The sequence below is a fragment of the Haliaeetus albicilla genome, chromosome 2, assembly GCF_947461875.1.
Source record: "Haliaeetus albicilla chromosome 2, bHalAlb1.1, whole genome shotgun sequence".
Classification (NCBI taxonomy): domain Eukaryota; kingdom Metazoa; phylum Chordata; class Aves; order Accipitriformes; family Accipitridae; genus Haliaeetus; species Haliaeetus albicilla.
The window spans coordinates 43,374,345-43,389,218 of NC_091484.1; the positions used below are offsets into that span (position 1 = coordinate 43,374,345).

At 40.2% G+C, this 14,874-nt stretch overlaps 1 protein-coding gene across 3 annotated transcripts in view; it reads left to right on the forward strand.

Annotated features, from left to right (window-relative positions):
- The first annotated feature begins 786 nt into the window (after nucleotides 1-786).
- The window catches only part of SKAP2 (src kinase associated phosphoprotein 2), a 123,015-nt gene continuing 108,927 nt past the window's right edge, over nucleotides 787-14,874 (forward strand). The window contains exons 1-3 of one of the 3 annotated variants that reach the window (XM_069772861.1): nucleotides 787-977; nucleotides 11,968-12,073; nucleotides 14,498-14,523. In XM_069772861.1, coding sequence (XP_069628962.1) covers nucleotides 929-977; nucleotides 11,968-12,073; nucleotides 14,498-14,523 — 181 coding nt within the window. In that variant the 5' untranslated portion in view covers nucleotides 787-928. The remainder of the gene's footprint in view (nucleotides 978-11,967; nucleotides 12,074-14,497; nucleotides 14,524-14,874) is intronic. The other 2 variants (XM_069772871.1, XM_069772877.1) reach the window with 2 other exon arrangements.

Sequence of the window (14,874 nt, forward strand, 5' to 3'; positions counted from 1 at the left end):
GATTTCCTCCTCTCAAGTTCTCTGGCTTGATGTTGCCAGCTGCAACCGTTGGGATGTCAGCACAGCCATGGCACGAGTTCGGCTGCTATCTCAAACCCTGACACTGGTAACGATGGCAGATCTGCTATCCCAAACCCAGCCGCTGGTAACGACAGCAGGCTGAGAGGGAAAAGGGGAAACCAGCAGGGCCTTGCTGAATGCCAGCGCCGACATTCTCTCCCTTATTCCCTCAGAAGCGCCATCCCGCCTGCCAGCAGGCGAGCTAAGGTCAGCACTGTGCTCCGTACGAAGGCTGTAAAGATATTTTGGAAGAAATTGGGTCCAAAATTTAACACTCTTCGCGTCCAGCTACCCCTCGACCAGCCTGCACGTCCCCGTGAGGACGGCGGAGCCGCCAGCCCCCGGCTTGGGAAGGGCCTGGCACTTGGGCGGGACAATCAATGGACCAATCAGAGAGCAACTTCCGGGCATTCTCATCCAATAGTCAACTTCTCGTGGGCTTCGGGGCGGAGGCGAGCAGGTGACTAATGCTGAGCGCCATGTTCGATTCTGGCAAGAGGGACGGACTGCACGGTGCCCTCACGCAAAATGGCTGCTGCAGCCGTCACGTGGGAGGCAGTCCCTAGCGGCGGGGGCGGTGCCGGCGCCGGCGGGGGAACACCCAGCAGCGAGTATAAACACAGGGAGGGGGATGAAGCGCATGCGCAGCTCTGGAGAGCGGGCGGAGCGCGGAGGGAGGGGCGGTGTGAAGCGTCACGCGGCCCCGCCCCGTGTCGGGAAGCCCCGCCCCCGTGGCTTGCGGCCGTGCCGTTGCGGCCGGGGGGCGGGGTCTTCGCTTCCTCCCTGGCGGGGCCGGGGCTGGGGCGAGCCGCCGAGCCCCGCCCGCGGGGTGTCCCCGGCCGCCAGGCTGCCCCCCGCCGCCCTCAGCATGCACGGCGCGCCCGTCATCCCCGAGGAGGTCTGCAGCCTCCTGGCAGGTAAGGCCGGCCGCCGGCAGGGAGGGAAGGCGGGAGAGAGGGAGGGAGGGAGGGCTTCCCGGGGGGCGGGCGGGCGGGCGGTGAGCAGGGCGGAGGGGAGGCCGAGGGGGGCGGGCCGGTGGGGCGTGTGAGGGGCCGGGGTAGCCGGCGCGGCCGGGGCTAGAGCGGGGGGCAGCCCCTCGAGCCGCAGCCCCGGCGGAGCGCTCCTCAGCGGGCGCCGGACGCTCCCTCCCGCTTCATGGGTTCGGGAGTTCCCTCCCCGGGGCAGTCCCTCTTCTCCAGTTACTTCCTCCCCCTATGCTCCAGCGGCGGCGGCAGCCCTCCGGCGCGTTGCTGCCGTTGCCTTCCCCGCCGCCGCTCGGCGCGCCCGGAATGGGGAAGGAGAGAGGTCTGGCTGCCGCTCCCGGCCTGGCCGTCGGGCTGTCGTGCTGCGGCGGAGGGCTCGCAGCCCGCCGGTCCGCCTCTGGGCAGGGGCGAGGTGTGCGGGGCCGCCGCAGAGCTGCGCGGGGGGTGTGGAAGTCCGCTGCTGACAGGCCTGTGTGGAAGGAAGCGGACGTCAGTCAGGCCCCGTGGCCCTCTTGCTGACCGCCGCGTTAGCCGCTGGTGGAAGTTTCTCCCTTTCAAGGTGTGTCAGTGGCCCGGCAGGTACCGTCGGGAGTTAAACCGCGCTGTTCTGGTGCCAGCAGGGCCTTTTCCCCCAGCGAACTGAGAAAATTAAAAAGCTTCCCCGCTAAACAGCTGAGGCTGGTGTCATCGAAGTGAATTAAGGTGTCACTGAATCCCTGGCATCTTGTCGTATCGGTCAAATACGTCTGACTACTGACTGTCCATGCTCTTACGGATGCGTCGGAGCATAGGAGTGGGATGATTTCTCACCATGAAAAGTTATCAGCAATAGTGTTAGTAGAGACTTAAAACTACCAGTGACCTTTTTTGCGTTCAAGGCTTATATTTCATGTTTTTAAACTTACTTTTTGCTGTCTATTAAAACAAATTCTATATTCACAGTTTAGGATTTTTTTAATCTTTATGAAGAACTCATAAAAGGCTTTGCCGTCCTGAAACAATTTCAGTTTCAGTGGGAGTATCTTTATTTTGAGAACTTCTCTTTCTGCCATGGGAACTTGTGTAGCTCTGGGCAAGCCATTCAAATTACCCATGCTTTTCAAAATCTTCCCTCTGAAATTAAGTACTTGATTACATGGCTGGGCACCTGCTAGGATCTAGTGTAGCTCGTCACCTTTCAAGACTGTTTTTTTTTTTTTAAACATTTTGATTGTAAGAGTTAAGGCTTGAAACATATTGCCCTTACCAGTCAGTCTTCTCATCTTTAAAGCGTTTCTGCCGTCTTATGTGTTTTCCTAACTAGTGTTTGTAACTCCCATTATTTGTAGATCATACCATCTGTAGTAAAATCTGTGTGAAAGGCCACCAGAAGAAAGGAAAGCTTCTTATGCTTTCTTCTCATGGCATAGATAATTAATCATGTAAAAAAAAAAAAAAATAGCCTTAGAGAGCCTTTCCAAACCATGGTATTTTCTGTGGTATTACTGTATTCTGGAGCTTGTGATCACATGAACTGTGTGTGTGTTTGTTTCAGAGCTATTTTGACTGAGTGAAGCTGATCTTGAAACTTTTCAATATTTTAAGTGCTTTTACGATTTTTTTGAGGGGGAGGGTGTGATGCAGATGGGATCATTCCAGTCTGTGATTTGTTTCTTTTGTCATGGTGCCTCATTTACACAACTCCTTCTTCCCATCTTTATCCAGTCTGCTGTGGAAAAAGTAATATAAAAGTTTGTCTTTTGAAGTGAAACTGAGAACACCTATATTCCCTCAAGGGGGATGTGTATGTGTTCTTTCAGAATCACTATGATCAACGGCCTAAGTTATGTACAGGTATCTAGTGTTTTTACAGTGTATACAGCTTCAGCTTTTCTGGAAGAAAACGAGATGATTTCTTTAGTGCTGTCTGTAGAACTGAAGTTAAGAAGAGAATGCAATGATTTACCAATGATTTTAAATCTTTGTTTTATTATTATGGTAGCACAAATGCTACATAATACCTCTCTACAACTGTAACGGTAATATTTTCAACTTAATTTGCATTCACACATAATTTGGTTTTGGGACTTGGTGCAAAATGAGCTTAACACTTGCTAATTTTGTGACAGCGTAATTACAGAGTAAGCAGAAATCCAGCAGGGTGGAGATGGGTTAGTAAGGAACAACCAGTAGTTTGTAACTTTTAATTCTTAGTTGCAGAATTATCAAAGGGAAACAAATATAAGGATAATTATGGGTATACAATGTAAAAAATTCAATAATGTGCTCCCTTTTTTGAAAAATATGGCATTACTTTTCACAGTTTGTGTAACATAACCTCTCTCTCTCTCTTCTTCTTCTTTTTTTTTTTTTTTAGGTTACCAGTTAAGTGCATGAAAGTTAGAAACTAGAGTAATTCAGACTGCATGAGCAGTTTTTTACTGATGTGCTTAGGTTCTGGTAATCTTTAATTATGTAGTCTCCTGCTTCTTTTTGCTCAAACTATTAATGTAGTGAAGATGTATGGTAATGGAGGAAGGAAGGGAGCTCTGTAATATCTTTACTATTCATTAAGCAACTCTTAGACAGTACAAAGACTGCAGTGAGTACATAGTTATTAATTTCTGCATGCTTTTCTTCAAGGGTGCTTCTTAATGTATTATTTTAATGGCTCACAAGTATTGATTCAGCACCTCTTCGAGATGAGGGAATATTGTTTTCCCGTTGGTAAAAATAGTGTAGTAAACAAGATGTGATCTGGGGTTGCAAAAAATAATCAATGGTGGAATAGAATTAGAATTCAAATTCTCCTGCCTCCATGCTGTGTTGGTTTCTCCAGAAAATAATGCGAGTCGGATGTCTGTATTCAGTGGCCATTACAAGTGCCGGCTGCTTCTTCCTGTCAGGTTCTGTTGAGAACATGCAGTTAAGGTCTAGTGACAAGTGCAAAGCACCTTTTTTTAGCCCAGTATTCACGTAGCAGTGAGGCAGTGACAGATACAGAAATCTCGTAACTATTTTGCTCTTCCTCCTCTCCTTGGTCTTTTTGCCTACTATTTCCAACTTCTGCAACAAGTGGAGGAGTGATCGTATGGATTTCCTTATCCCTGCTTAGCCTTGATTGATTGTTGGAGTACCGTCCACCCACTATGCTGAACAAGTAGGGGTCCTACTGGAAAACATACTAAGTGCTCCTGTAGTTAAACATGGTGATAATGGGAATAAACACACCAGGGGATGAATTAAAGTTGCACAGGAAACTTTCTGACTTGTGAGTGCTTTACTTTGAACCTAAACAATATTATATCTTTAATGCAAAAACAAATTCTGTCACACATGCTGGCAGGGTCATTACAGTTGCATGTCAGTGGCGCTGAAATGTTCCAGGCAGAAGCACAGCTTGAGCTCAGGGCTAACTGCATTAGTTGGGAACAGGAGGAAGCTGTTTCTGTAAAGTTGAAGGGGAAAGGTCAGTGTGGCAATAGGCTTATTGCAGAGGATTGTTGGGATTTCACAATCCCATCCTCTGTTCTCTGCCTTGTTCAAGTGGTGGGAGAAACACTGGAGACAGAAACAGGGTCCTCTGGTTATGAATTGAACTCCTGGTGGGAGGAGAAAGTTAATTTTATTGCTTTCTTATCTTTCTTTTTACACCGGGGAGGTGTGTGGTAGTGTATGTAACTTCTTCATTCCATACTTGTGTCTCTGCACCTTCTAGATGATGCTTGAGATTTTGCAATTTAGTGAAGGAAGCCCAGCCCTGTTGTGCCTTTTCTTCCTTTGAAAAGGTATCCTCTGTCATGTTTATATGTTCAGGATCTTTTTGTGGGTGTTTGGCAAGGTGGGATGTTACTTGTGTTTGGTTTTTTTTCTTGCTGTCAAACTATTATAGGTTATGTAGATTGTTGGAGGCCTGCTCGTTTTTGGTTTTCCTTACTCTTTGATGCAGGGTCTAAGTTTTGGCTTGTCCATAGCTGAGAAGGATTTTGGAGGCTGCTTCTTCCCCAAAGGCATATTAATTCTCCTGTAACATAAATCAGGCTGGTTGCTTCAGTCATCTTGATTGGAAAAAAGAAAGAGAAAATTCTTGAGTTTTTTCAATAATGGAGATTTAATTGGAGTTAATATTTTTTTTTTTTCCAAAGTGTTTCATGGTGTCATGATCATTAGATATATGTATCATTTATATCTTTTTCCCTCTTCATGACACCTGTGACTATAGTTAAGGGTCCTATTGCTTTTTTTATTCAGTTTTCCTTTCACACTTTGCAGTATGTCCAGTTTGAATCTTCTGTGTTCATATTTTAAGAGTTACAAAGATATTTGCTATGAAAATGGAATAAAACTCTTTCTCTAGTTCATATGGAACCTTATATCCAGTCCCAACATCCATTTTCCTTGTTCTACTAAACGAAAACTCCAACCTAAATGGAAGCCAATGTTCTTGCTCTAGAGACTGTTTTCACCCAGATATTATTCAGTTTGTTTAAATGCTTAGTCATATTGTCCAAACGGCCTTTTTTTCAATGTGATTCCTCTAATTTTTTCTTCAAATTAATATTGTTTACCCATTTGTTTAGTTGCATCCTGGAAATAGCATGCAGAAGAGGGCAAGGCAAGAAAAGTACAAGATGGTGGGTCTAGTGCATGAGTTTAATTTCGCTTACCTTTTATTTTTTGGGCATTATATTTACCCTTGATGCCGAGAAAATGAACTGTCCTCTTTTGACCTTCTTGTCAGCTGTTGCTGGACTTGCTTCTTACATTCCCATCATAAGAAAAGCCACCTAGGTACAGCATAGCTCTTCTTCATTGGCTGGTTCAATTTTAAAAGGGTATTGTTGTTTAAAACTTTACTCTTTGTTTTAAAGTATCGTATTCATGTTTCCTAGGCTTTAATGAATGCTGGGTCTTGCTGAAGAATCCATCTTTACAAGATAAACCAGGGTGATTGTTGTAGACATCTTCTAAGTAGACATGTATTTACAGCTTTGGTAATATATATGTATTTCAATAGTAATGGAATAAGAATAGAAACAGTGAGGTGAAAAAATGCACAGAGGCATTCCTGGTAAGAAATAACCTCCAGTGATTTGAAACATAGTTCAATTGTCTCTGCCATAAATTTGAGAGTAAGTGTCGTATGGGTGATAAAAATGGCATAGGCTATTTTTTATATACTCATTATTCACTTAGTTTGTCTTTTTCAATTAACGTTGAGTCTATCTTTCTCATCTGACTGGGTTTACGTTTCTTTCATAATCATACGTCAACAAACCACAATAGATGCAGCATAACGTGGCATACAGTGTAAATCTTTAGGTTAATCCTTAACATTTTTTATTATAGTTCATTTGGAATCACTTTGTAACTTGATCATGATTTGTACTGGTGTGGTTTTTTTCATGATATGCTTAATATGTTACAGCTTCATCTTTTCTCACCTCTTTAATGTAGAGAGAGGATGCTCAACTACTCAGCCAATGAGATTAGAGATATGTAGTCCTTGATTTTGATTTTTCTTCTTTAATTTCTTAGAATAGATGTCTTATCTGTTTACTTCATTTGAGGGGTCTTAGCAGTTTGGGTGTACTTCTGCTTTATAAATCACTAACGAAACTGTTGAGCATCAATGTTTTTCACGATACTCACTTTGTATGTGGCAACACGGCAAGAGAGCCTTGCTTTTGGGGATTTAAGCAGCTACAAACTACAGCAGTTTCTAAAGGCAGTCCTTTCCAGGACTTTGTGCTAAAAGGAATGCTTATCTACTTGTTAGGCTGGATCAATGTGATATTTTTAGATATCTTAGAGTGTCAATGACTTTTATTTTACATCATGTGTTCTGTTTCTATATAGGTGTATATATATTTTTTTAAAAGATAATTTAGCAAACTCTGGAGAGAGACTTTTAAATATAGTTGGGAAGGAAGGGGGAGAGCAGAAGCAAAATCCTCAAATATTTCTTGATTCAAGAGGACAGGCAGTCACAGGTACTGCTTGATAATTTGCCTTCAGACCTGTTCCCAATTAATGAATTGCATGAAAACTTTGAAATCAAATTAATTAATTGCTTTCTAATGTCAGCCCATGTAAAGCTGAAAGATACATGGCAGTCTGTTTAATGTGGTCACATTTGGACGGTGTGTTTGCACCAATGTGCCTAGCTTGCAGCTACCTTCCAAATTTCTCTGGCCTGCCTTCCCAAATTCTCTGGCTTGCAGCCAGCTTCTGGCTTTCTCAGTCATTGAGGCAGAGGAGAGAGATGGGAGAAGGCTGGTGGCTGGAGGAATTGTTCTGTTGACCTGCTATTCCCTTCTTGTGTGACTGGCAGTGCATCCGCCAGGTGACCCCATGCAAGTGTCCCTTGTCAGATGACAGATGTGTGTCCAGCCCCGAAACAGGAGCCTGCATTTTCCTCAGGTCACAGACAGGGAGGGACCTGTGTGTGTGCCCTGCTATGTGAATGGAAACACACCTATCTCACTGCCAGTTTATAATTGTTCTCTGTCATTTGCATGGCATGAAGAAGTGACTAACTTTCTGATAGCGTGATGGACGATGTTTTGGTTATCTACAGAAGGAGGGGAGAAAGGAAGACCCCGGGCACAGTCTTTGAATGCCTCTATGAGACTCTGTTTGGCCCACCCTGACACAAAAATGAGGTACTTCTGCCCAAAGTATGTTTGTTTATTAAGTGTGACTTATGATCACAATATTAAACCCTGTAAACAACAAAAATGCTATGATTTGTTATGATTAGCACTCTTTAACACAGCACTTGCTTTGGGCTAAAAATTTACAACATTCTTGAAAAAGCCCATCTGTGTCGTTTCAGCCTTCATTAAAGAAAATAGCCCCAAAGACTTAAAACAATTAAAGACTTGCAGTGTTATCTGTTTATAATCATGGGAGTAAGGAGAACCACAAAATGTTGTAACAATGAAAAGCAAAATAAATCATAACTTTCTTCCTTATAAAAGGAATGTAGATGAAAATGAAATTAAAATGACCTTTCAGCTTTTGACTGTTGTATGAAATGGCAATTAAGCTTTGAACTGTATGAGCTGGTTGAAGTGGACAGAGCTAGACTGTAGCATGAATTCCCTTTTCTGTCAGTTTGTAACCTGTATTGACAGAGCAATTTGTGAGTGGATCGTATCAATTGGATCTTACAGTTCAGCAGCTATTGTTCATTTCTGGAGGCAAATAATTTCTCTGGGGTATGGTTCAGATGAAGTTAAAATCATGAGCTTTAAGAAACAAAGCAACAAATACGGGTATTCAAGCTATCAGGCAGTCTAACACACAAGCTTAAAAGAAGTTAAGAGGTGTTGAATAGGTTTCCAAAGTTTATTTCTCTTTGAAATTTTAGTGTTTTCAAAGGAAATAGCTGAGTCTGTGCAATGTGTGATACTAAATAACTGCTTAGTTTGTTAGAAACAAACAATTTATTGAAAGAGATAATTTGTTTTGTTTGTTGTGTGGTAACTGATTAGTAAAAGTGCTTTTAAGTCAGAAATCCATTCAAAGAGGTTTTCTTTTTGGAATTTATCTTTTATTACTTTTTAAATTCCTCAGTGGACCAACTGCTACTGAAGCATGAAAGAAATGTGTACACTCAAGTGCTTCTGGCTAGTAGTTTACACTTTCTTTTCTGTGTAGCATTAAACTAGCAGAGGAGAGAGCAAGTTTTGGATCATTCTGGAGAAGGAAGAGCAAGTAAGTGACTAGAATAGCAGTGAGAAATGGGTAAGTTTTGTGGCTTCTGTCTGAAGCTTACTCACTGTATGAGACTTGCATCTGTCATACTGAAGCCCTGAGTTCTGTTCACGTTCCAAGGTAAATCACTGTGTGGAATGTCATAGAAATTGTGTGAACGTTCCCTTATGTTAAGCCAGTGATGAAGCTTTCTCTAACAGGGACTGTTCCTTCCATACTCTTCCACAGTGTGGAAGTACAGGTAGTGAAGAGGTGATCATAACTTAGATAACTTTTTTGTTCTTGTCTAGAGGAGCTTAGGATAAGTTACTTGTCTCATGTGCATCTGACACATCCTGGATAGATTTACACCACCAATCAGAAGATGGCTTAAGCAAGATATGTAACATTCTGTGTAATTGTGAGTAGATAAGAAAATCTACAATACAGTAACATGTAATTTTCAAGTAAACCGCTTCTGTAGCGTCCTGTTGAAGATCATGTGTCCATCAGGTCTTTCTTCATATTTTGGGGTTGTGATGAATCAAGCTGTATGTGTTTTCTGGACACACGGAAGTAATAGCATTCCGTGATGAGTACAGTGCATTCTGTTTGTGGATACCTAAGCTTAGACAACTTGTTTCACAATCTCATGGGAGAGGGAAGCCATCCCAGGGATGTCTTCTCTGTCCATGCTGCTGCCGTTTAGAAACGACAAACTTGTCAAGATCATGTGTGTGCTTGCTCTCTTTCTGTCTCTCTCCTTTGCCCCTCTCCTCCAACACATTGTCTGCTTATACTGAGAATAAATGGAACATTTACTTCTGCCCCATCCCTCCATGGCTGAAAATTCTGCATTATTTCTGATTTTGAAGTCCAGGCTTTTCCAGAAAAGAACAGGTTCTGTCAGCAATGTAGTTAGTCCTCAAATTTTCGTATCTACAGTGTATTTTAAGCCAGAAGTGCTAATTCTTGCTTATGGTAATCAACTTGGTTTCTCTTACCCACATACTCCTTAATTGTGTTATGTCAACATTTGTATTTGAAAAAAGCTTTGACAGTCAGTCAAAACCTGAGACAGCAGTGTTCTCAGCTGGGTTTTGAGCTTTTCCAAGAAGTAAAAGAAGCCTACTCAGTTTAAATGAAGACTTTTGAAGCAAGTTCTGTGATTAATTGGTGTCCAAAGATTACTGTGCAAGCATTGCTCCTTACTTATAAATGTGAATAATTCTCTAAGCTTCCGCATATTGCTGCCTAGGTAGAACTTTGAAGCTGCTATCTAACTTTTGAAATAAATATGTAGAAGTATGAAGGAACAAATATTTAATTGGCCTGTCCCTCCCAGAGTGAAAGGTTGATCTGTACTGGAAAATCCTGTTGGGTTTCATTGAGAGGAAAAAACGTTGATGGTTTTGTTTTTTGCCCTCAGTAGTAAAAATATCACTTTTTGGGCCTAAGTTTTGTGGTTGGTCAATGTCTTTGGATTGTGTGGGTCCTTATTTGCCTGATCGATCGGCAATTCCAATAATTGGAATTTATGAAGATGTACAAATTTTCTGTGCATTAGGACAAATGTTTCTAGGGATGTTTGGTGTACAGCTAGTGGCTGTTAGGGGTGTGTCTGGAGGATTCATTAATACACATGTTAAATGCCTTTCCTTCTGTCCTTTTAAAGAAGGAATGCCATGGAACTGAGTATGGGTCTCCCTCCTTCAGGACTTCTTTGGAAAATGTAATGGGGAAGGTTCTGTCTTATGGGAGGGGGAACAATATTATTCTTCAGAACTCTAAAATACTTCAAAAAAACCAAAAGATTTTTGCCACACTTTGTGAAGGCAGCAATCTAAATAATAATCTGGTAAATTATTTTTAAAGAACAACATCTTTGTAATTAGTGTTCTCAAAGAGTAACTTCTGACTTAATTTGTTTTCTTGCAGCCTGTAATATAAATTGGGATGTGTTTCTGTTTAACTTCTGTTTTATAAAGAAAAAAGCAGGCAATTAAGGTTTTTAAGTTAGGAAATCTGCAGTAAATATTCATTTAATATTGTTTTAAAATGTAAACTTTTGCATGCAAACATTTGAGTACTTCATTGGCTGTTTTGTATTTCTTCATGAAAATGGAACGTCTCATCTGATTTGAAAAGTTAGAGGACTAAAATAATACTATCCATATCTATTTGCATCTACACAGATTGAGCCAAAGTGTGTGTGTGTGTATGTATGGAGGAGTGGGCAGGCACCATGTGGGCGTGTTTGTTACTTACGTATGCTTTCCCTTATTCAATGAACAGTTATTATCCACACAGCTGAGAAATTTAAGATGCAGGTTTTTTTGGTCATATTTCTACCTCTCAGTTTTCAGGATAATTGTCTGTTGACTGGTAACTATAAGAATCTTTTACAGTTAAGTTTTCACAATTGTTTTTGTTAATCAAGAAAACATACTACTGGAGGAGTTATAGTCCCCCAAATTCTCAATCACTGCATTGTTTTTATCCTATGGAATGGATATTTACTGTATTACAAAGAACCATGGTAACTTTTGTGGAATGCTTTGATTCTACATGACCATATAAATGTATCTTCTGTATAAGAATTAAAAATTACAGTGCAGGTTAGAGCCTTAGTTTGTGATTCTACAAGTGCAGGTATGCTTAGCTTCAAGTACACGCTTGAACTTGACTCCTTCGATATGGTTATTGTGCCTACCTAATTGTTTGCAGGATTAAGGCTTTGGATATGAACTTTTAGCAAAGTAGGGAGTTCTGAGACAATGTGAGAACATTTGAAAATAATGTAATCACTAAGTGGCCTGTATTAGTAGCTGGGTACTACTAATTTCAGGTGTTACTGCTGAAATAATGAATTACTCAACCATTTTTGTAACTTGAACTTCTGAAATAACATGGCAGTAATAGGTGCATAAAAGCTATTTCCGTGTTTTAGCTTTATCCCTTACTTTAGGTGATGGAAATTAATTGTTATAGTACTGCAATTTATTAGGACTTATGTGGCATAATTAAGTGAGCAAGAATCAAATGTCACCATAGGATTTGCTGTGCTAAGCATAAGTAGATCAGAGAACAAATGTATCCCATTTAGAATCTGAAATGTCGGTTAACTACTGTGTGTGTAGGCTTGAAAATAATTTTCTCAGTGTTTTCAGAGTCATATCAGGACAAGCTCGTTACAGCAGTATTTATCTTTTTTTGAGTTGTATTTTTTTTTTTCTTTATTTAGACGTTGACACATTTATTTCCCAAACGCTAAAGGGAGAAAATCTATCCAGGAAAGCAAAAGAAAAAAGGGAAGGTCTTCTTAAGAAGATAAAAGATGTTAAGGCAAGGTAAGTGAGCTTCATGGCTTTAATATATTATGAAGTAACTTACTGATAACTTAAGTTTTTACCATCTTTTAATAACCATTAACAATCTTAACAATTAAAAAATCTGTCTAGGTCCTGATTTTGTCAAATATCTGTATGGGTTCAAGTCTTTATATCTCTTGAAGCTGCTACAATTTAGTAAAAAATGGGAACATAAGTATTTGTCCCATTTGAATTGCTGTAATATTCTGAACCCTGATTGCAAGCTGGTTGGGTAGAGCTTGCCTTCACTTCTGCTTTGGTAAGATTCATTAAAACACGAGAAATATAGTGCATTGAGAATATGAATGAGCTTCCTGTCACCATACTCAGCTGGTATAAAACAGCATAATTCAATGTTGAGTTTGCTTTGCTGTATATTCTGTTGTTTAACTCTGTAAAAGAAGATTGAAACATAACTGGAAACTATTTATAGATCATAAGTTTGTTTCAGCAGTGTTAAAATAGTGAAATACTGTGACACCAAGTAGAGGGCTGTGGTTTGTTCTTTTTGTTTTTTTTTTTAAATATTGGGTATGATTTGAGACTCTGTTCTATTGTGTTTTAATTTCAGTCAAACAATTCAGGTAAAGAGATTTGGCTGTAGTTTTATTTGCACTACAAAATTTTCTTTGCAAAATCTCTTTTCTTACAACTCTAATCAACTAGGATATAATCTAGTACTTGTTGTTCTTTTCCCATTGTTATTTCCAAAGTGTTTTTCTACTGATCAGTCCTGTGTGATGTCTCCTAACCTTTCCTTTGATGACACGCTCCTGCCTCTATGGCAACTTGTTTACAGTTTCAAAGACAGCACAATCATCTGGTGAGGGCATCATTCTCTATATCACACTTAACAGCAGGAAGACATGAGATGTGTCCCAAAATCTTGTGATTGAAGATTTGTGTGCTTTTGATACAGACTGTAAATGCTTAGAGGAGAATAATAATAATAATATTATATATATATAAAAAAATAAATATATGTAAATAATTTTTTTTTTTTTAAGGAACCAGGATTTTCTTTCTGTTTTCTTTGTGCTTTCCCTTTTGGGTTATTGAGCTCGCTGGGACTATACAGATGACATGCAGATACAGTCAGATACTGACTTTTTTCTTCAGTATTAAGACTCAACTGTGTTTTTTTGGATGATGAAATATCAAAGGAGGGAACCTGCAGTTATAAGCACAGTTGACACTGAATCCTTTGCTATTCACTTATGTGACCCCATGATTTCATGTCTTATTTTAATTTCTAATTCCTTCCTTGTCTCGTGTAATATTATTCACTGTTAACAGCATTTTGCTTTTCATGCAGGCTACAAAATAAATGCACACTGTAGTCATCTTTGATTTTTCACCTCCCACATATTGGGCTGTGCCTAACTGTTACTGCCACTTGCTATGCAGGATTTCTGAGCTTTGGCCTTTTATTTCTGTTTGCATTTCTCAGTTTCTTATCCCTAGACCCTTCCTTTCTCTCCTGCGTGCGCATTACTTGTAAGCATCTCCTTACTGACTAACCTGATACATGCACTACTGCTTATTGTCCGTAAAGATGGTCTTGCCAGCTGCATTTTATTTGCTGGTTATTTCTGGTGAAATCCTCTTCTTTTCACATAAACTCTAGTCCATGCATGCTTCTTGAGATGTCATTTTACATAACTCTGTCCTGATTATTTATCTTCATACATCAAACTGTATCCTATGATTATTTTTGGTTTTGAAATACCAAGATTTATCTCTGAAGAAACAGTATTTTTTCCCTCTGGGATGACAGATTTTTTTTTTTTTAGGCATTAAATAAGTTGAGATCTCTTATTTGACATTTTTTATTATTTTTTTTTTTTTAATTTAGGCATGCATGGACTTTTTAATTTCTAGTTAATTATTAATAGTTTTTCATTTGGATTTCATAAATTAGTGCAACTAAAACCACTATTTGTGTATTTTTTCCAGCTGACCTACTGTGTTACTTTTAAAGTATGCTTAGTGGCTATTATGTGTGCACAAAACTTTTTGAAATATATCAACATCTGAAATTATATATAACATTTAGAACTTACTGAAATATATTAACATTTATTACTAAAATTAAAGATGCTTTTGTATGTTTAAGATACCTGAGTAGATGTCTATTCCTAGAAAAGGCTGCTCTCTCTGAGTTTGGTTTTGTTGAAGTCTTCCTTGAAGTGACTGGGGATTCTCTCAACTGCAAAGGCAAAAGAAAAACTGACTGAATATTGTAGCCAAAAATAAAGACTTTAAAATTAAGGAGAACTTGCAGCGCTAAGTTTCGACTACAAAGCTTGTTGAAAACTAGTAATTGTTCTATGCTATGTTCTAGTACTGTGGATTTGCAAGCGTGCATTGATTGCTTTATGTTGTTCCTTCTTCTTTTTGCAGTTATCCTCAAGAATTCCAGGATAAAGGTAAATCTCGTGCTGCCTTTTTTCTCTCCGCCCCCACCCCCCCCCGGTGTATTTTTGCCCACCGACAGACTCTCGGCACAAGCAGAAGATGCTGGTTGTTGCAGTACTCGGCTGTGCCCGGGTTGCCTCAAGGCCGAGGGGGCTGGCTCCCCCTGCTGAGCAACGCAGGGAAAAGCTTCCCTGTTGCAAAGTTCTCGCTAAACCATCGCTCAAAGCTAGGTCCCATTCCCTTCATTAAATACATCTGAGAACGCTTACTGATGAAAAGATTAGTTTAGAAATATAGCTCAGAATTTAATATAAATGGAGCTTGTTATGTCTGGCTTAATTAGCAATAGCATAGCATTGCAA